At 37.8% G+C, this 22131-nt stretch overlaps 2 protein-coding genes across 11 annotated transcripts in view; one reads left to right on the top strand and one right to left on the bottom strand.

Moving 5' to 3' along the window:
* The window catches only part of ppp4r4 (protein phosphatase 4 regulatory subunit 4), a 118151-nt gene extending 109897 nt beyond the window's left edge, over positions 1 to 8254 (top strand). For 4 of the 9 annotated variants that reach the window (XM_033027713.1, XM_033027710.1, XM_033027712.1 and 1 more), the window contains 4 exons: positions 1193 to 1301; positions 2890 to 2954; positions 4780 to 4915; positions 5790 to 8254. In XM_033027713.1, coding sequence (XP_032883604.1) covers positions 1193 to 1301; positions 2890 to 2954; positions 4780 to 4915; positions 5790 to 5814 — 335 coding nt within the window. In that variant the 3' untranslated portion in view covers positions 5815 to 8254. Of the gene's footprint in view, positions 1 to 1192; positions 1302 to 2889; positions 2955 to 4779; positions 4916 to 5789 lie in introns of those variants that run through there. The other 5 variants (XM_033027709.1, XM_033027711.1, XR_004413159.1 and 2 more) reach the window with 5 other exon arrangements.
* A 2152-nt stretch (positions 8255 to 10406) lies between these two features.
* LOC116977254 (protein Z-dependent protease inhibitor-like) lies at positions 10407 to 21162 on the bottom strand. 2 transcript variants are annotated; one of them, XM_033027715.1, is made up of 5 exons: positions 21035 to 21162; positions 16279 to 17008; positions 13132 to 13402; positions 11848 to 11995; positions 10407 to 11661 (listed from the first exon to the last, which is right to left on the bottom strand). In XM_033027715.1, exons 2-5 carry the CDS (start codon positions 17003 to 17005, stop codon positions 11470 to 11472), a joined length of 1338 nt encoding a protein of 445 aa, XP_032883606.1. In that variant the 5' UTR covers positions 17006 to 17008; positions 21035 to 21162; the 3' UTR covers positions 10407 to 11469. The 2 variants fall into 2 exon arrangements, with proteins under 2 accessions (XP_032883606.1, XP_032883605.1); XM_033027714.1 differs by having other exon boundaries at positions 16279 to 17012; positions 21010 to 21147.
* Between the last annotated feature and the right edge of the window lie 969 nt (positions 21163 to 22131).

The raw sequence follows: 22131 nt of genomic DNA, 5'->3' as shown, positions 1-22131 counted from the left end.
AGCACTGGTGAGCTTACTAATCGCAAAGGGACTGGCAGGCCAAGGAAAACCTTCACAGCGGATGACAGAAGAATCCTATCTATAATAAAGAAAAATCCCCAAACACCTGTCCGACAGATCAGAAACACTCTTCAGGAATCGAGTGTGGATTTGTCAATGACCACTGTCCGCAGAAGACTTCATGAACAGAAATACAGAGGTTGCACTGCAAGATGCAGACCACTGGTTAGCCGCAAAAATAGGATGGCCAGGTTACAGTTTGCCAAGAAGTACTTAAAAAAGCAACCGCAGTTCTAGAAAAAGGTCTTGTGGACAGATGAGGCAAAGATTAACTTATATCGGAGTGATGGCACGAGCAAAGTATGGAGGAGAGAAGGAACTGCCCAAAATCCAAAGCATACCACCTTATCTGTGAAACATGGTGGTGGGGGTGTTATGCCCTGGGCATGTATGGCTGCTGAAGGTACTGGCTCACTTATCTTCATTGATGATACAACTGCTGATGGTGGTAGCATAATGAATTCTGAAATGTATAGACACATCCTATCTGCTCAAATTCAAACAAATGCCTCAAAACTCATTGGCAGGCGGTTCATTCTACAGCAAGACAATGATCCCAAACATACTGCTAAAGCAACAACGGAGTTTTTTCAAAGCTAAAAAATGATCAATTCTTGAGTGGCCAAGTCAATCACCCGATCTGAACCCAATTGAGCATGCCTTTTATATGCTGAAGAGAAAACTGAAGGGGACTAGCCCCAAAAACAAGCATAAGCTAAAGATGGCTGCAGTACAGGCCTGGCAGAGCATCACCAGAGAAGACACCAAGCAACTGGTGATGTCCATGAATTGCAGACATGCAGTCATTGCAGGCAAAGGATATGCAACATAATACTAAACATGACTACTTTCATTTACATGACATTGCTATGTCCCAAACATTATGGGACTATGTATGAACACTGCTGTAATATCTACATGGTGAAACCAAAATGTATATAAATGGCCTCTATTAAAATCTGACAATGGGCACTTTAACCACATGTGATTTTTTCTATTACAAATCTCAAATTATGGAGTACAGAAGCATATAAATAAATGACCCAAACATTATGGAGGGCACTGTATTTCTACTGTTGTTCTATAATTCACTTTCCAAGATGTTTACATTAAAATCAAAACTTTTTTTAAGCAGTTTCATCTTTTAATAAAGATGGGAAGAAGAGGAATAAATTAGGTCGTAGTCGTTCACTTGGTGGTCGAGTGGCGCCTCCAAAATTAATCTCTGATAAACCCACAACGTAAGTAAGATCGCATGAATAAAATATCTTAATATCGGCAGAGAAGTGGCCAATTCAATCATTTATTTTAATGTAATTTTCTGCCCACCAAGATATTATAAGTTGTGATTCAAAGTTGATTTGATAAAAACAGACCTTTGGATCTAACCAAAATGATGTTAGTATTTAGAATTCAATATTACATTCTGTTAGGGGATAAAACACAGTTTTAATATTTAATAAAAAGGAACTACAGATGCTGGTTTATACCAAAGATAGATACAAAATGCTAATGTAACTCAGTGGGTCAGGCAGCATCTTTGGAGAAACTGGATAGGTGATGCATTGGGTCCTGAACCTGAAATGACACCTATCCATTTTCTTCTTTAGCATATTATATCTATCTATAGTTTAATATTTATTGGTCTAAAAATAGGTTTTCTTAATTCGCGTTTGAAAAAACGTTTAGATTGTTCTGGGGAGCATTTATCTGCCAAATATGACATTGATAGTTTTCATTCTAATTTCCAGTGATTGTTTTTCACAGTAAGTCAAGTTATTAACACAGTCCTAGATTGCAAATAATTTCTAATCGATAATAGGTTTGACTTAAGGCATGAGTTCAAAAGCGTATTATTAGATTTGCATGATGATATCAACTAGATTTTTAAATGCAGGATATGACAGCTGTGTATGTATTCATGCACATATCCTGCATATTGTCAGTAATCATTTTCATGTGCACAATAATTTGCATGCATGCATCGTCAAAATACAAATATATATTCCAAAGTGATTATTTCGCATTTTGCTCGCTAGCCGATATATTTAACTGTTAGGCTCATAATTAATTCATATTGAGGTGTAAACGTAATGGGTCAGAATTTATTACAAGGTAAATTATGATGAGAATTTCATAGTTCAAGCAGAAAATACAATACAAAAATCTGGAAGCATTGACCAAGATATTCAGCTCTGCTGTAAATTCCATGAAAACAACATTACTCCACTCCATTAATTGTTAATGTCATTTATCACATTCTCATTCAAATGTAGTGAATTATTGTGGCATTCTTATACTTTCACCATAGACTTCTTTTGCCACAAAAAAATAGTTCTTGTATAGTTTAACCAAGTACCATAAGTTGTCTTAATGGCCATAAAACTTTCCAGCTTCAAAAATTAACATTTGCGTCATTCCAAATTCCAAATTCCAGTTAGTAATAACTGGGAATTGAGTTTATTTTAATGTTGTTCTTCTGTCAGTGTTTCTCTTTTGTAATTCTCTTCTTCTTTCTTTACCTGACTTCTAAATTAACTTCCTACACGGCTTCTGAGCTGTTCATTTGGAGTTTTTGCAACTGATTAGGTTAGGTGATGCACAGTTATCTATTCTGTTCTCTGGGGGGTTGCAGTCTATTTTGGTGTTCTATTTGCAGCAATTTGCCATACAAAATCTTCATGGAAAGGGTGATTCCAACAAATATGTGCATTGTCCATTCCCTTTTACAGTACATTCTGGCCATTTGTGTATCTTTTCAATTATTTTGGCCATAACTTGTGTACCTGAAACAAATCTCGCAAACTTGATGCAACATTTATTTTTCAGGAAGCTTACTATAACATCTAACTCTCAAATTGCTACAACAACAAAAAATGCCCTACTAACATTTGGTAAGAATACTGTATTTGTATATTTATACAGTACCTGTACTAGCAATTTATGTCCAATCAAAAAAGATAAATACTTTCACACTGTGTTCAGTTCTGGGCAATTGTGTTCAGTTCTGGGCACCGTGTTATAGGAAATATGTTGTCAAGCTGGAAAGGGTACAGAGAAGATTTACAAGGATGTTGCTAGAACAAGAGTGTCTGAGCTGTAGGGAGAGGTAGAGAAGGCTGGAACTCTTTTCCTTGGAGTGCAGGAGGATGAGGGGTGATCTTATAGAGGGGTATAAAATCTTGAGAGGAATAGATCGGGTAGATGCACTGAGTCTCTTGCCCAGAGCAGGTGAATCGAGCTCTAAAGGGCATAGGTTTAAGGTGAAGGGGAAAAGATTTAATAGGAATCTAAGGGGTAACTTTTTCACACATTAACTTTTTCACACGAATCTAAGGGGTAACGTTTTCACATAACGGGTGGTGGGTGTATGGAACAAGCTGCCAGAGGAGGTAGTTGAGGCAGGGACTACCCCGACATTTAAGAAATAATTAGACAGGTACATGGATGGGACAGGTTTGGAGGGAAATGGACCAAATGCGGGCTGGTGGGACTAGTGTATCTGGAACATGTTGACTGGTGTGGGCAAGTTGAACCGAACGGCCTGTTTCCATACTGTAATAAATCTATGACCCAATGACTTGCCAAAATGACAAACAAAAGTGAATACTGCAAAAGTCAAATGTGCAAACAAATTTTGTAGTTTTGAATTACATTAATATTGTATCACGCCAGTAGCTATCAATATTTAGCTCTGATAAGTATGGTTCAATGAATACAAAGTTTTTTGTTTTTTTTAATTTATTAGAAGTACAATACAGTGGCACCTTTTTTCAGGTGCCGAATATATGTTGACATGATACATTCTCTGTACAACTCCATTTTTTTTTTTTTTTAAGAGAGAAATGAGAAAGAGAGAGATAGTAGAGAGTAGAAAAACGTGTAGTGTGTATAAAACAAAGGGAGAGATAGTGAAGAAGAGAAGTAAGAAAGAAGAACGAGCAAGAGAGAGATTAGCAAATAGGAGATAGGAGATGAGTTTTTATATTGTTGCTCATCTTTCACCCAGACCTGAAACAATTGGTTTTTACGATACTGTTGCACCACATGAATCCAAAAAGTCAATAAATGGAGACCAACTCGTTAAGAATTGGTCTTGTTTATCTATTAGGAGGAGTCGCATTTCTTCCAGGTGTGCTGTGTCCAACATATTTCTAATCCACATTTTGAGCGTTGGTATAGTTGTATTTTTCCAAAATTTAAGTATAAGTTTTTTTGCTATTATTAACCCATAATTAAAGAATGAATTTTGGCATATGTTTAATTTGTTCCCGTCTCCCGTTACTCCAAATATAATCATTTCAGTATTAGGTTCTCTACTGTGAATATATCAAAAATATCACACCAACATTTATGAAGTTTTATACAGGAAACAAAAGAATGTGTAATATTGGCATTTTGAGAAAGACATTTATCATAGATGGGAGAAATAGTTGGATAAAATTTATTCTGCCTAGTTTTTGAATAACATAGTCTATGTAGTATTTTAAATTGAATTAAGTTGTGTCTTGCATTAATCGAGCATTTATGTATATATATCAAATACCTTTCCCATGTTTCTTTTCGAGATTTTTATCATTAATTAAAGTTTTTGTAAATTCTTTATTTTACTTCTAAATAATTTTAAATTCTGACCTGTTGATTTCAGAGTTATCAATGTGTATAAATGGTAATGCATCAAATATATGAAACGATATGTGCTGATGTGTTTTATTTTAGATGGAACGTCCCAGAGCCATTCCTCGAGTTCTGGTGCGCCCTCCAGTCTGCCACCTTCTTCTCGTTTTTATTCAACTAATTCCAGTGAGCAAAAAACTAATGGGAGTAAAGATACCCTTCCAAAGAAGTTTAACTTGTAAGTCAGGTATTTTACTCGGTTTGCGAGATAAATATATTTAGAAATCATTTTTTGTGAATGAAAATGATATCCACTTGGTAGCTTCCCCGAATTTCCCAAAAGTCCCCCCATCTTCGCCACAGATTAGAAGCAAACCCAAGGTTAAAAAAAGAGGCAGAAAAGGTAAGACATATTTTTATTCTCAAGCAAAGGTTACTGATGGAAACAGAAATGGGTCTCCCACCACCCCCACACCCAACACCCCACTCAATGTTGCAACACTGCTACTTACAGAGCTCCAGTTGTTGCACAGAAATCAACTTTGGGACTGGTTCTCCTATTTCAATCATTAGCACACATCTCCAACAGATGAAGACTTCCATCTGCTTCCAAGCTGCACTGCACTCCATGTTTCTATTTCAGAGTCATTTCACATAAAGTTGGTGAGCTCCCAAAATCTTGTCACAGAGTGCACGAGCATGGGAACAGAGCAAGAGAAGGCCATTGAGGTGCCATCACTGTTTGTGCCTCTTTTTACCTTGGGGATGTTTCTAATCTCTTAATGCTGATTGCAAGCAATCTGTAGGGAATCCATTTTTTGCTTTTTGGGGGGATTTTGTACAGCCCAGACCCATGAGAAACAGTGGGAGTGTTTCTGTGGAGTGCATCCATGTCTGTTTTCTGCTCTGCTGAAAAATCTGTTTTGCATAACAGAAAGCCAAGTTTGTTATCAATGTGGCTTAATGCCATGTGTGGGAATCCATTTGTCACTTCAGACACAGGAAGATTCCCAATTTTATGCAAATGTTAAGGAAACCTCCTGTAGACAACAAAAGCTTAACTTTTCAAAATATCTGGATTAATATTGAACATATATTTTTTCTTCATGAAGGAAAAGCAGGAAATCAAACCCTTAATGGAAGAAAAGTTGCATTACTTGGTCAATCATTTCACGATGTGCGTCAGTGACTTCCTTAAAGCCAAGTTTCAGTAAGTGTCTGGATTTTGAAAGCTATAAGGAAATTATGTATTTTTCTGAACATCTGGGTTTAAAGAAGAACCATTCCAAGTTGTAAAGACTGTATTTGTGGCTCTACAGAAGTTGCTTATTTTCATTTTATTTTCCATGACAATTGTTGTTTGAATATTATTGTATATAACCTTGTTTGCTACACAATGCTCAAAATTCATTGAAAAAGTATTACGCAAGTTTCAGTATCTACAATCGCAAATATCTCAGAGTACTATTATGGATAAGCACAACAAAATTAAAAAATGTAATTTATGTCTCAGCACCGTTTTCTATTTTTGTGCTTGCAAGAAATGTAAAACGTCTCTCAAAATGAAGTATCCACATGTGCTTTTGCTGTGAGTGACCATCATAAAGAGTCTAGATTGTTTCCTGGTGTGAAACATTTACTTTTGCTTAATCTTGAATGACTAATGGACCTTTTAACTTCTCCCTCTGAACAGCTAAAATCAAAATTGTGTCCAAGTTAAGTAATTTCAAACCTGATACCAAAGTGTAACTCATTAATTAAACTATGATGAAACACAGCAGATCCAAGATTAAAATGATAGAGGTTTAAGATGAACAGCTGAACTATGAAACACGATTTTAAATCCTAGTTTACTGAAGTAGCACTGAAAAATGTGATCTGGTTCATATTCAGTGATTCATTTGCTCAATTCCGTTTAGCCTCAGGTGAGCAAATTGAGAGTTCAGTACTTTTACCAAAGGGCTGCGTCTGGCTTTCTGAATTGATTTTACATATTCTGTGGTTGAAATGTATTTGTGATGCTTGGAGCCAGCAAATTAAGAGATTATTTGGAGCAGTATCTTGGACTCCAGGCAAAGTAATTTCCAGTTTACGCAGCTGATGAATTAAGTTTACAGGGCACTGTTTGTAGACTGAAACCCATGACTGACCCATCATTGAAGTTATCAAATCAATCAGAACCCTAAAGAAAAGATATGATTGAAAATGTATTGGGTATTAGGGAAAACATCTTCAAAATAAATGGTTGTGTCAAATATTAAAAGAGCATTCCTTTGGAAATGGAATGTTATTTGCTCAAATTAGTAATAGAATAATTCTGGAGAAAAAATTGAATGTCCCATTACTTTGTAACATGTATATTTTTGATCAAAATCTCTGGAGGTTATTATTCTGTCTCAGAAGGTATGCCATTTTAAGCATGTTTTGGCAAAGATTAATGTCATGCATTCATGACCCTCGTATCATTGACTCAGTTCTGCCAAGGCTGAATTGTATGTCAGCCAACATGCCATTATCGGTGCCAGCTGAAGATGATGTAAATCTTCCTCTTGGAGTTTAATTCGTGCTTGCTGGCACTGGCTGGCATCAGTTGCATCATTTTCCTTTCACTGTTGGTGTGATGAAAATATCAGCATGTCACTCATGCTGAAGATAGTTTATAATGACAGCGTTAAATGACCCGTAGCAGTTTTGATTTCAGATCATTCAAAAAAACTGTAACATTTGGTGTTTATTTTAACAATAGTGCAATGTACTAGCTGTTAAAGCCTGAATGTAACAACTTACCTATAAATCTCAAGCAATTCTCTTTGTATTGTTCTGAAAGGTAGTTTTTTGAATGAAGCTTAGCACACACTGTGTAGAAACTGCACACTCCACATGATGCCATGCAGGATATCAGTATTATCAATTGTTGGCCTGCATTACTAATATTGAGACAACTGGATGTATATTCCACTCAGTATGTCTTCCCATGTTGCAACCTGATGACAATTTTTAAATAATTTCTGGTAACCAGAGATTTGTAATAGATTTTCAGTATTGAATTTAATTTTTCATTGTAACATTTTTAAGGTGCAGTATTTTATCATTTTCCCAATGATTTTAGGATCTGTAATCATACTGTATCTTCTTTTCATCCTTAAGAAGGAGTGATACTTACCTTAAGAACATGTATTATTCTTTAATGTTGCCATATATTGTAAATAACAGTGTATAATTACAAAAGAGTTACATTGTAAGCATGTAAAAGAAATGCAGATATATTGTTTTTAATAAGAAAAATGAAAACTATTAACATTTTTATTTTAGCATGTCCCTATAATTTTTTTAAAAGCTAATTTTGCATTAATCCCTTTCACATGCCTACTGTGCTGTCTTGATACAGGAACATTAATAAACAGTGTTATGAAGTCAATGTGCATACTGGTGTAAATATGGCCTTAATCAAATTGAGCTATGCAGTCTAAAAATCTGGCTTTGTCAAATTCTTTAAATAGGTAATGTCATCTTGAGTTCTGTTACAATTGTATGTTACATATTCTTTAATAAATTATAAACTCCAAATAGAAACTGAGCAATTATGTTGGTGTCTGTTATTTCTCTTCAAACTATAACTTGCACGTTGCTGGTATATTTTAAAGACTCCTTGGGTTTCCTTTTATGAAGGTAAAGATTTCTATTCCTGCTGACTCAAATAAATATGACTAGCGGATAGGTCTTTATAATATTTAAAGGAAGTATATAGATAGATAGTATACTAGCATAGATAGGGTAGACAGTTAGAACATTTTCCCCCAGGGTGGAAATCTCCAATGCTAGAGGGCATAGCTATAAGGTGAGAGGGGGAACATTTTTAATGAGTGTGCAGGGTAAATCCTTTTGACACAGATGGTGGTGGAGGCAGATATGATAGTGGCGTTCAAGAGGCTTTTAGATAGGCACATGGAAACACAGGAAATAGAAGGATATGGATCATGCAAATAGATGAGATCAGTTCAGCTAGGCATCATGTTTGGCACAAATATGGTGGGCCGAAGAGCCTGTTCCTGTTCTGTACTGCTCTATGTTCTATGAGATTCCGCAGCAATGTTTAGAGTCATACAGTGTAGAAACAGGTCCATTGGCCCAATTCATCCATACCGACAAAGTGCCCATCTATGCATTATATCTATAAACATTTCCTATCAATGTATCTGTCCAAAAGCCTTTTAAAATGTTGTTATTGTACCTGTCTCAACCTCTTCCTCAGGCAGTTCATTCTACATATGTAACACTTTCTGTGTGGAAGAGGTTATGTCTGAGGTTCCCATTAAACATTTCCCCTATCACTTTAAAATTATGCCCTCCAGTTCTTGGTTCCCCAACCCTGGAAAAAGGACTGTGTGCGTTCACTTTATCTATAGCTCTCATGGTTTTATAAATCTCTTTAAGATCACCTACCATCTCTATTGCTCCAAGCATTAAAGTCCTGGCCTGCCCAACCTCACCCTACAACTTAATCCCTCAAGTCCTCATAAGTCCTCATTGCACTCTTTCCATCTTAATGCCATCTTTCCTATAGCAAGATGACCAAAACTGAACGCAATACTCCAATTACGTTTCACATCTTGTACAACTACAACATCATATCCCCACAACTATATTCAGTATATATATTTCAACACCATGCATGAATGTAATGTAACTAAACATATCGATACAAGAATGAAATTTGAGAAAGGAATGAATTTATTTCAAATATTAAACAAAATTGTATTGCTGTTTCACATCTGTAAAAATGATTGGGTTGCTTGAGCTGCTGTAAAACAATCACAATATTGCTTAAACTAACACCAATCCTATCCAGAACCATTATATGTCATTCTTGATTGGCAACTAAACTTTCATACTTAAGACTATCTACGTAGAATGGCAGAGATGTTAAAAGATGGAGACAAGCCAATTAGGTTAAATCTCTGTTGTTTATTCCTAGAACTCCTTTTTCTTCCTCCAGTGTAAACTTAAATAAAATTGCAAATGCATTTGGAAATTAATTTAAAATTAGTATCAAGTAATTGCATTATTTGGCTATGGTAAAAATTATAATGTTTTGCATGATCAGTTTCTAAACTACCTTCTGAATCAACACAAGACAAATCTTTTAGCTTCTGGTCACATTTGTTGTTAACCGGGAAAATAATGGTGGCTTTGAGGGATCAGGAAGCAAAGTCATTAAATACATTTCTGGAAGAAATGGCACCATCCAATATATGGTATAACACTCAATTGTGAGTGGCCAATGCTTCTGATCAAGGTAGCTGAGCAGATCACTGATTTCATAGACTACAGGAATGCCCAATAATAAACATGGACACAGCTACCACTGACATAATGGCAAGGTAACTACACATCTTCCTGTAAGTCCACTTAACCATCACCATTGCTCAATTAAATTGAAAGATTCTTTATTTATTATTTTCCAAATGTTTGAAAGAAACATGCCCTAAATATCAAAGATAGACACAAAATGTTGAAGTAACTCATTGGGTCAAGCAGCGCCTCTGGGAAAAAATGAATAGGTGACGTTTCGGGTTGAGACTCTTCTTCAAGGGTTCCAACCCGAAAGGCCGCTAATCCATATTTTCCAGAGATGCTGCCTGACCTTGAGAGTCACTTCAGCATTTTGTGTCTATCTTTGGTATAAACCAGCATCTGTAGTTCCTTTTTATTACATGCCGGTGTTTTTCAGTAAAATGCCTGTAGCAGAGTTGTGGCTCCAGGAAGAGGAAGCCAGGAGGAGACAGTATTTTAGATGCCCAAAAGCACAGATGGTCATGATTGGATATGGAAGCAGAAGTTACAAAACAGGAAATGGAAGCAGTACTGATGCATCTTGTTTACAATGTTGCACTGGTGTAAACTGGGCTTAACGTGAGAGGGAAAGATTTAATGGGAAACTGAGGAGCAATCTTTCCACTCAGAGAATATTGGGTGTATGGAATGAGATGCCAGAGGAGGTACTGTAGTTGAGGCAGGTGCAGTTACAACACCTTGAAGGCACTTGGACAGGTACATGGCTAGCAAAGGTTTCAAGGGATATGGGCCAAATGCAGGCTAGTTGGGCTGGAGGGTCTTCTGCCGTGCCGTATAACTGTATGAGATTTCAGAGCAAGGGACTGATCTCTACTCCCTTTTCTCTCAACTGATCTGTCATTTTGTACCAGGAACAAGTGCAGTGCAACATCAGCTCACCCACTTTCCTCTTTGATGACTCGAGTCTCTGGGAATTCTTCATGTGAGTATCCCTTTGATACATAGCTTTACTGTCCCCTTGCATGTGACTTTGTTCCACAATATACTGAGAACAATCAATGAAACTATTTTGACATTACTATTAACACACAAAGTACTAGTGTTATAACATCAAGATAAGCACTCAACCAAGAAACCAAGCCCAATACCAAAGTCATATCTAAACTACCTGTGCCTATTCACCTATTGGTACTAATATATCAAACAATTATAAGGAATACAGTATACTATAAGGAAGACAGTATATTATAAGGATGACAGTATATAGATTTATACAAAATCGTAGATTGATATTTTAATATCGCTTTTTTTAATCTGATCTGAAATGGTACATGGTTTATGAGTAAACATACTTTTATTTCTCAATTCAGTATAACTTTGCTGAATTGAGATAATCATGATTAAACATGTTAAACCCATGATTGTGGCAACTAGGGTATTAGTTAAGTATCAGCAAACAAATTAAAATGTAAATGATTACTTTGATCAAAAGATCCTTCACAGTTTGGTGGGATCATTCACCCTTCCTATAAAGAGCAGAGTTTTTGTTATATCTTCATGGATCATAAAGAGGAATGGGTGGTCTACTTTTATGAGAGGTGGCAGTGAGTAAGGCACGGCAAAAGTCCCAGTGGAGGCAGCGGCTTCTGTTCCTCTCTCGTTTACGTTAATCACTGCTTTGTGAATAACCTGGAAAAATGAGCAAAATACACAAAAAATCAGTTTCTATTTCGTGCAGAAATATAAATATTTTTTGCCATTTGACTCAATGACTCTAGAGTCATAGAGTCTACGACTCTAGCCTTTGTCATAGGCTGAGATGATGACCATGTCTTAGTCAAGGACCTCAGGCTCTTGTCCTTGGAACAAGCCTACCTCAGATATCTTCAGCCGGTGTGATGAGGAGATTCCAGACAAATCAGCAGCATTTGTGAAAGGCATAATTATTCCCAACTGTTTTAACTTCTTTTCCATCTTGTACGACTTGTCCAATTTAAATCTTGGAAAATACAGATCTATATGCCTAGGACAATGTTGGACAGAAGCCATGATTTACAAACAATAGTAATCTGAGAAAAGCAAGGTTAAAATGCAATACTGTTCGAATATAATGCTAAATAATATAGGAAGCTAAAGCTATTTTCCAAGAGGACATGACAAAATAATAGGTGAATGGTTATAAATTTGTACAGCACACAAATGGGCCATTTGGCCCAACACATCCATGCTGACCTTTGTGTAGGAAGGAACTGCAGATGTTGGTTTAAACTGAAGATAAGGCACAAAAAGCTGGAGTAACTCAGTGGGACGGGCAGCATCTCTGGAGAGAAGGAATGGGTGACGTGTCGGGCCTAGAAGGGTCTCGAACCGAAACATCACCCGTTCCTTATTTCCAGAGATGTTGCCTGTCCCGCTGAGTTACTCCAGCATTTTGTGTCTATCCAAGGAATTATAGGTGCTGGTTTATGGCGAAGATTGTCAAAAAAAGCTGGGGTACTTTTGACCTGCCAACATGCAACAGTTCACACTTGCCCAGATTAAACTCCTTTTTCCGTCTTTCTGCCCACATCGCCCACTGATCTATATCTTGCTCTAGGTTTGTTGGTTTGTATGTTAAATGGCTTTGGTGAAAGGTATAAATTGTCCCTAGTGTGTAGGATAGTGTTAGTATAAAGAGCGATTGCAGGTCAGCACGGACTCTGTGGGCCGAAGCACCTGTTTCTGCACTGTACATCTAAAATCTAAAGTAAAGTCTAAAGTCTTAGACAGACTTCTTTACTGTTGCAACTCCACCATTTTTTGTCTCATCTGCAAACTTACTGACCAACCCATCTAAAGAAGCTGGATTTAGGCCAAACAGCAGGAGAACTGCAGATTTACTTTCCTAATAAGTGTGAGTAAACCAGACTAGCTTTCCTCACAATTCACTCTCACAATAACGAGTGGCATCGTTACTCAAACTACATTTTTTAAATTCTGGATTTATTACATTTTCATAATTCCCCAGCTGCTGAGGTGGAATTTGAACTGGTCTCTGGACATAAATACCCTGGATCAATCATTCAGTAACTCATTCGAGATTCAAACAGCTTGTTCGCACAATAATAACCTACAGAGTTTTTTACATGTACATTATTGTCGTAAAATTGGAAATTGTACTTGAATCTCATGGCTTTAATCCACTGGGCAACCAATCCCACTGATAGATCATCTTCCAGGAGTTGATAGCCCGTATCTGCTGGAATCACCACCAACATGCTTGCACTTTCCTTGTATGGAAGCTTCAGAACTGTACACGAATAGTTTTCATCATATGTTGACAAAAATGAACCTTCTTTATACATCATTGGAACTTTTACTCTAGTATATGCGTTCACATAGAAGGTTCCAATTTCTGTCAAATTTGGATCAAAGGGTGCCTCCCACTGCCCTGAAGAGGTTAAAAAAAAGGCATTGGTTAGTATTCCATAAGTACACATTGAGTGTGTTTATTTCCTGGCATAGAGAAAAGTGTATAACATGTAAGTGGCAAGACTTTCCATTGCTTTAATGGAACCATTGACTTTAACATTCACCATCATTGAAGTGTTTCAAGAGATTGGTGATGGTGCACATAAACTCTAGCCTCCCAACCAACATTGATTCACTGTAGTTTGCTTACTGTCACAACAGATCGACAGCAGATGCAATCTCCCTGGCCCAAAACACATCTCTGGGACACCCAGGACTTTTATGATATGCTCATATTTATCAATTATAGCTCAGCCTTCAACACCATCATTCCATCGAAACTCGCTACCAAACTCCTGGACCAAGGAGTCAGCAACCACATCTACCACTTTCTGACCCACTACCACAATCAGTAACGATAGGTAACACCTCTTCTTTCTGAAATGTTTCATTCCTTCTTTTCCCTCACATTCTGCCCCTGCCCTTATTCGCTCTCCATCATCAAATTCTCCAGGAGACATTTTCAACCAAAACAAAAGGATTTGCAGAAATACAACAAGCAGATATCCAGAATTTAAAGTCAGGTTTAACTATTTTACGTTTGATGAAATGAAATTGGAGGAGCAGCAGAACTTTTGTGTTCATGTCTACAAAGCACAGAAAGTGAAGGGTGAGTACAAAGAAGCTGGGATACACAAAGACCAAATGATGCTGCATTTGTATCATAAAAAAATTGAAGTACTGGAGTAAGTCCAGGGCACTGAAGGTTAGGAAAGCAATATTCACATTGGAGACCATTGCTTTATTCATTTACAAAAAAAACCCAATGAGCCTTGGAGGGTTTAATTATAGATAATATCTCCAAACATGGGCTATTGTCTCCAGCTGAGACGTTGTTGAATTTAGTTTATTGTCACATGTACCAAGGTGCAGTGAAAAGCCTTTGGTGCGTGCTAACCAGTCAGCTGAAAGACAATACGTGATTACAATCGAGCCATCCACAGTGTACAGACATATGATAAAAGAATAACGTGAATAACCTTTAGTGCAAGATAAAGACCAGTAACGTCCGATCAAAGATAGTCCAAGGGTCTCCAATGAAATAGATAGTAACTCAGATTTGCTCTCCAGGTTTGGTAGGATGCTTCAGTTGCCTGATAATAACTGGGTGAAACTATCCCTGAATCTGGATGTGTGCGTTTCACACTTCTATACCGTTTGCCCGATGAGAGAGGGGAGAAGAGGGCGTGGCTGGGATACGACTCGTCCTTGATTATATTGATCTTAGGTGATTTTATTAATGCATTTATAAAAGGGTTTGATAAATTAGACACATTAGATTTCTATGGTGGTGAGAAAAAGTCCCAAGATTAAATTTAGTGATTGGTTATTGAGAAGTTAAATCAGATAGCACTTTTTTGTTTACACAAAGTGCAATGGAAATGTACTGAAATGTCAACTGATGTTTTTCCGGACAGAGTTTGTGATATATTTAGATAAGGATATCAATTGTAATTGGATCAAAGATACGGGAATGGAACTTTTTAGATCAGCAATGATTTATCTGAATGACGGAAGAGGTTTGAGAGGTTGCAAGGCTACTCCTACCCAAGTGGTCAGCTCAGGAACTCACATATTTAATGTGTAAGTACATCATCAATGGTGTCCAATCTGCTCCACTTATGAACATCGGAAACCAAGAGAAGTCCATACAAACTATCAAGCCTGCTCCACAATTCATTAGAATCATTGCCAATCATGAATCTCATCAATTTTCCAACTGCAACTACATATTTCTTGATTTTATTTGCTGACCAATAATCTATCAATTTCAGTTTTAATAATAAACGATTTAACATAAAATTGTGAAGAAATGCAACCCTCTTAATAAAGAAATGTCATTTAGTTATAGAGATGTGAAGTCTTACAGAGTGGAAGTGGGTCCTTCAGCCCAACTTGCCCACATCGGCCAACATGTCCCATCTACACTAGTTCCACCTACCTGTGTTTGGCTCATATCCCTCTAAACCTGTCCTATCCATGTAGCTGTCTAAATCTTTCTTAAACATTGTATTAGTACCAGCCTCAACTTCCTCCTCCGGCAGCTTGTTCCATACACCCACCACCCTTTGCGTCAAAAAGAGACCCCTCAGGTTCCTATTTAACCCGTGTCCTCTGGTTCTTGAAATATCTTCTCATTTTTGTTCCAAATAGCTAAACTTTTATCCTGACATCAAGCCCAAAAGTTCTAGATATTCTGTGGAAATAACTTAAAAGCATCTATTCTACCAATCCTTCTCATAATAGTACATGTCTCATTGAGGTTACTTCATTCAGTAAAACAGTAGTAAGTGTGTGCTTCAATAGAACGACATCGTCACCCCGGGTGGCATGGTGGTGGAGAAATAGAGCTGCTGCCTCACACATTTAGTAGCCCAGGTTCAATTCTGACTTCCAGTGGTGTCTGTGTGGAGTTTGCATGTTCACCATAGAACCCCCTTGAGTTTTCTCCAGGTGCACTGGGTCCCCTCCCACACCACAACAATGTGTTGGCAGGTTAATTGGACACTGTAACTTGTAGGATCAGGGAATGTAGGTGTTTGATGGTTGGCATAGGCCCAGTGGACCTGTCTCCTATGTTCTATGACTATGATTCTGGTTAATCTGTGCTGCAGTTTGTGTTCTCGCTCCTTTCCCATTAATTAATTTCTCACTAATTTAATACCTTTTTCCTAAAATTCTACTCCTGGGACATAATTTTCCATGTTTTTTAGCTCCCCCAGTCTTGCTTTCTTCCATAAAAGGCCAGGGTTGGCATCACTTGGCTGATTAGTTGGTGGGAAAAGAAAAGCTTACCTTTAAATAAGATGTAATTAGTTAACATAAGTTTGGCTCCAGAATCCACAGTGTCCAGCAACTGGTTGATTTTTCCATTTGTTTTGTTGCGAATATATTGGTTAATAATATTTTTGGTCTTGACCGTGTCTTGAAAGTTTACGCGGTTAATATCAGCATTGTAATAATTGGAAAGATCATTGATGAGCGTTTGTTTCAGTTCAAGGTCATTCTGTATAAATAGAGCATTTCCTTGAGAGATGAAGAAACCCTTGTTACTGGTAATGTTGCGGTGAAGCCAATGGAACAGACTGTGTAGTTGATATTTGTCACTGATATTGCCTAAATCGTCTATATTAAGCCCTTGGAGTATGTTGTCACAAGTTGGTCCTTTAGCACCAAGGGACAGCATGGCAAATATTGTGGAGACCGTATTAGGTGAAAAAAATACATTATCTTCATATAGATTTGCTATTTTCCTGTAGAGGTTAAAACCAAATTCGCTGTTCTTTTCCGTTAACATGTGGATTGTTTGTAAGTCGGGGATTGATGCTTCTTGGTCGGATGGTGAAGGTGTGACTTCAGCATTGTGCGAATCGGAACTGACATTTTGAGGCAGCTCTCCCCTGCGTTCAGAGTGAAACTGGACTTGTTGCTGTTGTGTTAATGTGACGGTCACAAATCCACCACACAGCAGAAAGATAAAATATTTCATTTTTGTTTTCTCTTGTCTTGACGATCTCAGCATCACCTGCAACATGATACGCTAGATTGTAGATAAGCTTATGGATGAAAGCATTATATGTACTTGCAATGACACAATCATACATTCACTTCATCGAAACACAAAGTGCTGGAGGAACAGCGTGTCAGGCAGAGTCTGTGGAGGGAATGGGTATTGTGTCGGAAGGAACTCCAGAAGTTGGTTTACACCGTCTGAAGAAGGGTCTCAACCTGAAATGTCACCCATTCCTTCTCTCCAGAGATGCAGCCTGCCCTGCTGAGTTACTCCAGCATTCTGCGCCTATCTTCAAGGGAATGGAGAGACAATGTTTCAGATCGGGACCCTTCTTGACCCTTTGAGTTCCTCCAGCACTTTGTGTTTTGCTCACCATTCCAGCATCTGCAGTTCCTTGTGTCTCCATTCACTTAGTATGTTGTAGTTAATCGTGTGTTATAGTCAAGATTACAACCTTTCAACATATCCATTCATTTTCTTTTCTCAAAAAAGAGTTTTGTTACTAAATTGAATTGTCTATATTCATGTACGGTCGAAATCCATTTGTAGCCATCTTGCAATTTTCCAAAAATATTGTTACATTTGATTCTTAAATTTCAATAACAATTTTAATATAGAACACATCTTATTAAGGTGTGTAATATATATGAAAGAGCAGATACCAAGTGTTATAGCCTTGCTCTGACTGAAAGCTTGGGGAGGTTGTGTAAAGATTTGTAAAGGTTTTTAAAGGAAGGAAGATTAAACAGCTGAAGTATCTATTTCCAGAACGACTAGAATAACCTTAGAACCCCAGAGGGTAGAAATTGTAGATACATGGATAGGAACGGTTTAGAGGGTTTTGGGTACAACATGACCCATGGGTCAAATGGGTCTAGGTTTGATGGGCATCTTGGTTGGCCTGGACAATTTGGACCGAAGGACCTGTTTCCATGCTAAGCGAATCTATGACTACAAGGCTCTGAATATGTGCCACAGCATGAAGCCATTTGGCCTTTCAATCTGCTGTTCGTGGTTTTAAAGCAAAGGTTTAACCAAAGGTTAAAGGAAAGGATAAAACATCAGAAGAAATGACAGAGATTAACAACGTAACTATTCGAGGATAAGAATGTTAATTTGGTGGATAATAGGATAAGTTAGGATAAAGATAGAGTTAGTTAATGTATACTGAGATACAAGCAGCTAAATTCTAGACAGTTTCTTCCCAACTGTTATCAGGCAACAGAACTGTCCTCTCACCAGCTAGAGAATGGACCTGGCCTCCCATCTACTTCATTGGGGACCTTTGATTTATCTTTAATTGGATTTTATCAGACTTTATTTGGCACTAAACGTTATACCCTCTATCATTTATCTGTACACTGTGGATGGCTGGATTGCAATCATGTATAGTCTTTTCTTTGACTGGATAGCACACAACAAAAAGCTTTTCACTGTACCACGGTACACATGACAATAATAAACTTAAACTAAACTAAACAAAAAATAACAAAGATTGTTGGACAACAAGAGTGGCAAGAAAATGAAATGATTGAAGAATTTCAGAAGCAGGGGTGAGATAGAAGCGAGTATAGACAAAATTACCATGGTGATTGTAAGTCATTTGACACTCATTTACTTATAACCAGGAAATGTAAGGTGAGGGTAAACTGGTTTTGATTCTGTGATTGAAATCTATCCAGATGACTCCATGGGTTTGTGCTTGCAAGGTATTTTTTCAATAGATGGAGAATTCACAAATTTTTTTTTAATTTTGACCTGGTTCCCTCTGTGTATCCAAAAGATCGACTAAAAAATAAATCACCCCCCCCCCCCCCCCCCCCCCCCCCACACACAAATAACTTTTTTTTTAAATATTCCTAATTAGAGCAGAGATCCTAGAAGTTCAACTTTATTATTATTCTAAGTGCATGCTTTAACAAGCGTGCTCAAAATAGATTTAGACGATTCCCGTTGAGTCAAGAAGCCAGTTCCAGTAATATTATTATGGGAAACAAATATAGTTCTGCTGGCAGCTGTATGGCATGCAAGTTGGGCCGTGTGGCAACCTCCCATTTGGTTGCTTATTTGTTTCCGCATTTGTTTTACCCATTTATGTGTCTGCAGGATATGGAGACGACTGGATAGTTATTGTTCTTCTCAAATTGTAATTTTGTTTAGTTTAGTTTATTGTCAAGTGTACCGAGGGACAGTGAAATTTTGTTGTCTCGTGCTGAACCATTTACAATGTATAGATAAGGGATAAAGGAATAATGGTTAGTGATCACAGTTGTTGCTGTTGGAAGAGAGATTTAACAGCGTGGAGCTATGGTAATATGAGTTTGTACATCTGCTTCTGTTGCTGGCATGCAAATAGTCGCTATCGTGTAGGGCGCTATCTTGGAAGCAGTCTCTGAATGGGGAATGGTTTACTAGACCATTTTAGCGGGGCAGGTGAGAGCCAACCACATTGGTGAGTCTACAGTCAGATAAGGGACACATGAGTTACAAAGACTTCCTTCACTGAATGAAAGGATTGTTTTTTTGTTACAATCTCTTCTGCACTGCTGCAGAATAATTAAAGATGAAACCAACCTTAATCTTTGAGTCTTCTCAAAACTATTAACCTATACTTTATTGAATAAAGGAAAGATTTTACCAGTTTAGTTTAGTTTAGTTTATTGTCACTTGAACCGAGGTACAGCGAAAAACTTTTGTTGCGTGCTAACCAGTCAGCGGAAAAACTATACATGTTTACAACCGAGCCATCCACAATGTACATGATAAAAATGATTGGAGCGATAGAATGCGTGATTGTAGATCTGCTTCTGGGACCAGCACGCAAAGAGTCTGGCTTATGTGTTGTCCAGAAAACAATATTAGAGCAAGAACTGCCTTGTGATATGTCAATGCCTGGACTACATATTTTCACTTATGTATAATGTCCATGATAGGTTTTTGATTAGAACAGGTGTCAGAGGTTATGGGGAGAAGGCAGAATAGGGTTAGGAAGGAGAGATAGATCAACCATGATTAAATGGTGGAATAGATTTGATGGGCCGAATGGCCTAATTCTACTCCTACCCCTTATGACCTTATGCAGGTGATTAAAATGTGTTCAATTTATATCTTGTAAATCAATTAAAAATGATCAAATCAAGCCATTCCATAGCTCCAATACAAAGATATCTCATTGCACCAGACCAACAAATCACCAAAGCATCTATCTCTTTGATTTGGTGGCAGCACTTCCACTTCCGAGTCAGACTGTGGAGGATTTGAACCCCAATCCAGCCACTCCCATGAGCGGAGACCCAAGTTCTAGTTCACAGCTCTGGGTTGTCATCTAGTGAGATACTCCAGGACAAGGGGTCACAGCTTAAGGATAAGGGGGAAATCCTTTAAAACCGAGATGAGAAGAACTTTTTTCACACAGAGAGTGGTGAATCTCTGGAACTCTCTGCCACAGAGGGTAGTCGAGGCCAGTTCATTGGCTATATTTAAGAGGGAGTTAGATGTGGCCGTTGTGGCTAAGGGGATCAGAGGGTATGGAGAGAAGGCAGGTACAGGATACTGAGTTGGATGATCAGCCGTGATCATATTGAATGGCGGTGCAGGCTCGAAGGGCCGAATGGCCTACTCCTGCACCTAATTTCTATGTTTCTATGTTTCTATACTCCATCAGTAGATGTGGATCCCACAACCCTCTCAACGAGTAGATCTAACGACCATATTGCTTCATCATAAAGGAATCATTCTCAGGTCATGTTTCTGGTCATTTTATCAATCATCGCGCAGAATCCTTTCACAACAACATACTATTCTTCAAGGGAAGAGCATGAAAACACAAAAGAAATGATGGCATTCGAATCCACACAGCGTTCTTTAGTCTCTCTTCTTTGCATTTTATCACATTGAGTCAATTTCTGCACTGCTTGTACACAGCACAAGCCACTAGTTTGACTTCAAATTCATCATGCTAATAATAAATTAACAAACAGAACGTTAGTAAAAGAAATGTAATATGAAACTGTTGCTGAAGACAATCACACCACTCACATTTCCCTTCTTGCTTGCGCTGGCGATAGCAGTTTTTTTTTAACTGTCTTACAACATCACTCAGATAGACGCTGTGTTGTGGAGAGAAGCCAATTGAATCAGCAAGCCACATGCTTCTCTTTGCTCACTAACGATTAACAATAAGCACACATTACCCAATGTGCAGACATTCTTCAAGTTTAAACGCAAACTGTGGCTCTGAAGTACATGCATTTCTAATTTTCTCTCGCTGACTTGAATGAAGATGTAGTTGGTGAGTAGGGCTGGTTAAAGTTAGGTTGGCGATAACTTCTGCCCCCACTCCAACTCAAAATTAAGCAGTCTTAAATATAAAATTAACAATTACCATTCAATCAACATTGGGGTTGATAATGATAGTTACAGATTGAGAAACATGGAGCATTGATCCAGAGATTTCAGTATGAGTCCCATTTTGGGGAATTCACAATCGTACCACAAAATAAATTTCAAATGCAAATCTAGTATCAATGACAATGTCCATCAAACCACTGGATCATTGAGACCATGACACCACTAAATTATTGAACCCACTGGACCATCTGGTTCAGTTACCTGGACTGGTCCATGTGTGACCCAAGACCTCACAATACTGTTAAATCCTCGTTAAGGCCCAGCAAACTAGTTAGTTCAAAGGGCAATCAGCGATGGCCAATACATTGCCTGCCTTGTCAGTGCCGTCCATAACACAGGCATAAAGAACACAAATTGCCCTTTGTGCAAGAGAATTCCATATTTTTACCACATTTTGTGTTTAGAAATGCTTCCAAATACTTTGTTGAAAGGCCTGGCGTAACATTTCAGACTGTATAATTTAAGTGCAGATTTCCAAACCCATTTCTCTCCACCAACCCTTTTAGCTATCTATACTATCTAGAAAGCTTCAATCAAATCACTCCTTAACTTTTAAATTCCAGGGAATGCAATTCCACTTTGTGTAATTCTTGTAATGTAGTGCCAGGTAAAGCTTTGATCTGTTCCTATGCCCAAGGTCATGATGTCCTTGAGATGTGCTGCCCAGAAATGCTCACTGTATTTCTGATGCAGTTTAACCTGAGCTTTGCATAGCTGCAGCATGG

Source organism: Amblyraja radiata, chromosome 9, assembly GCF_010909765.2.
Source record: "Amblyraja radiata isolate CabotCenter1 chromosome 9, sAmbRad1.1.pri, whole genome shotgun sequence".
NCBI lineage: Eukaryota > Metazoa > Chordata > Chondrichthyes > Rajiformes > Rajidae > Amblyraja > Amblyraja radiata.
Note: the sequence above shows the minus strand (reverse complement) of the source record. Positions and strands in the feature narration are given on the sequence as shown.

Coding starts and splice junctions, on each gene's coding strand:
- LOC116977254 (XM_033027714.1), bottom strand. CDS start 21,146: ATGTGGCTTGCTGATTCAATTGGCTTCTCTCCACAACACAGCGTCTAT. Junction 13,403..16,278: donor TAATTACATCTTATTTAAAG/GTAAGCTTTTCT, acceptor TAACCTCTTCAG/GGCAGTGGGAGGCACCCTTT. Junction 11,662..11,847: donor ACCGGCTGAAGATATCTGAG/GTAGGCTTGTTC, acceptor TCATTTTTCCAG/GTTATTCACAAAGCAGTGAT.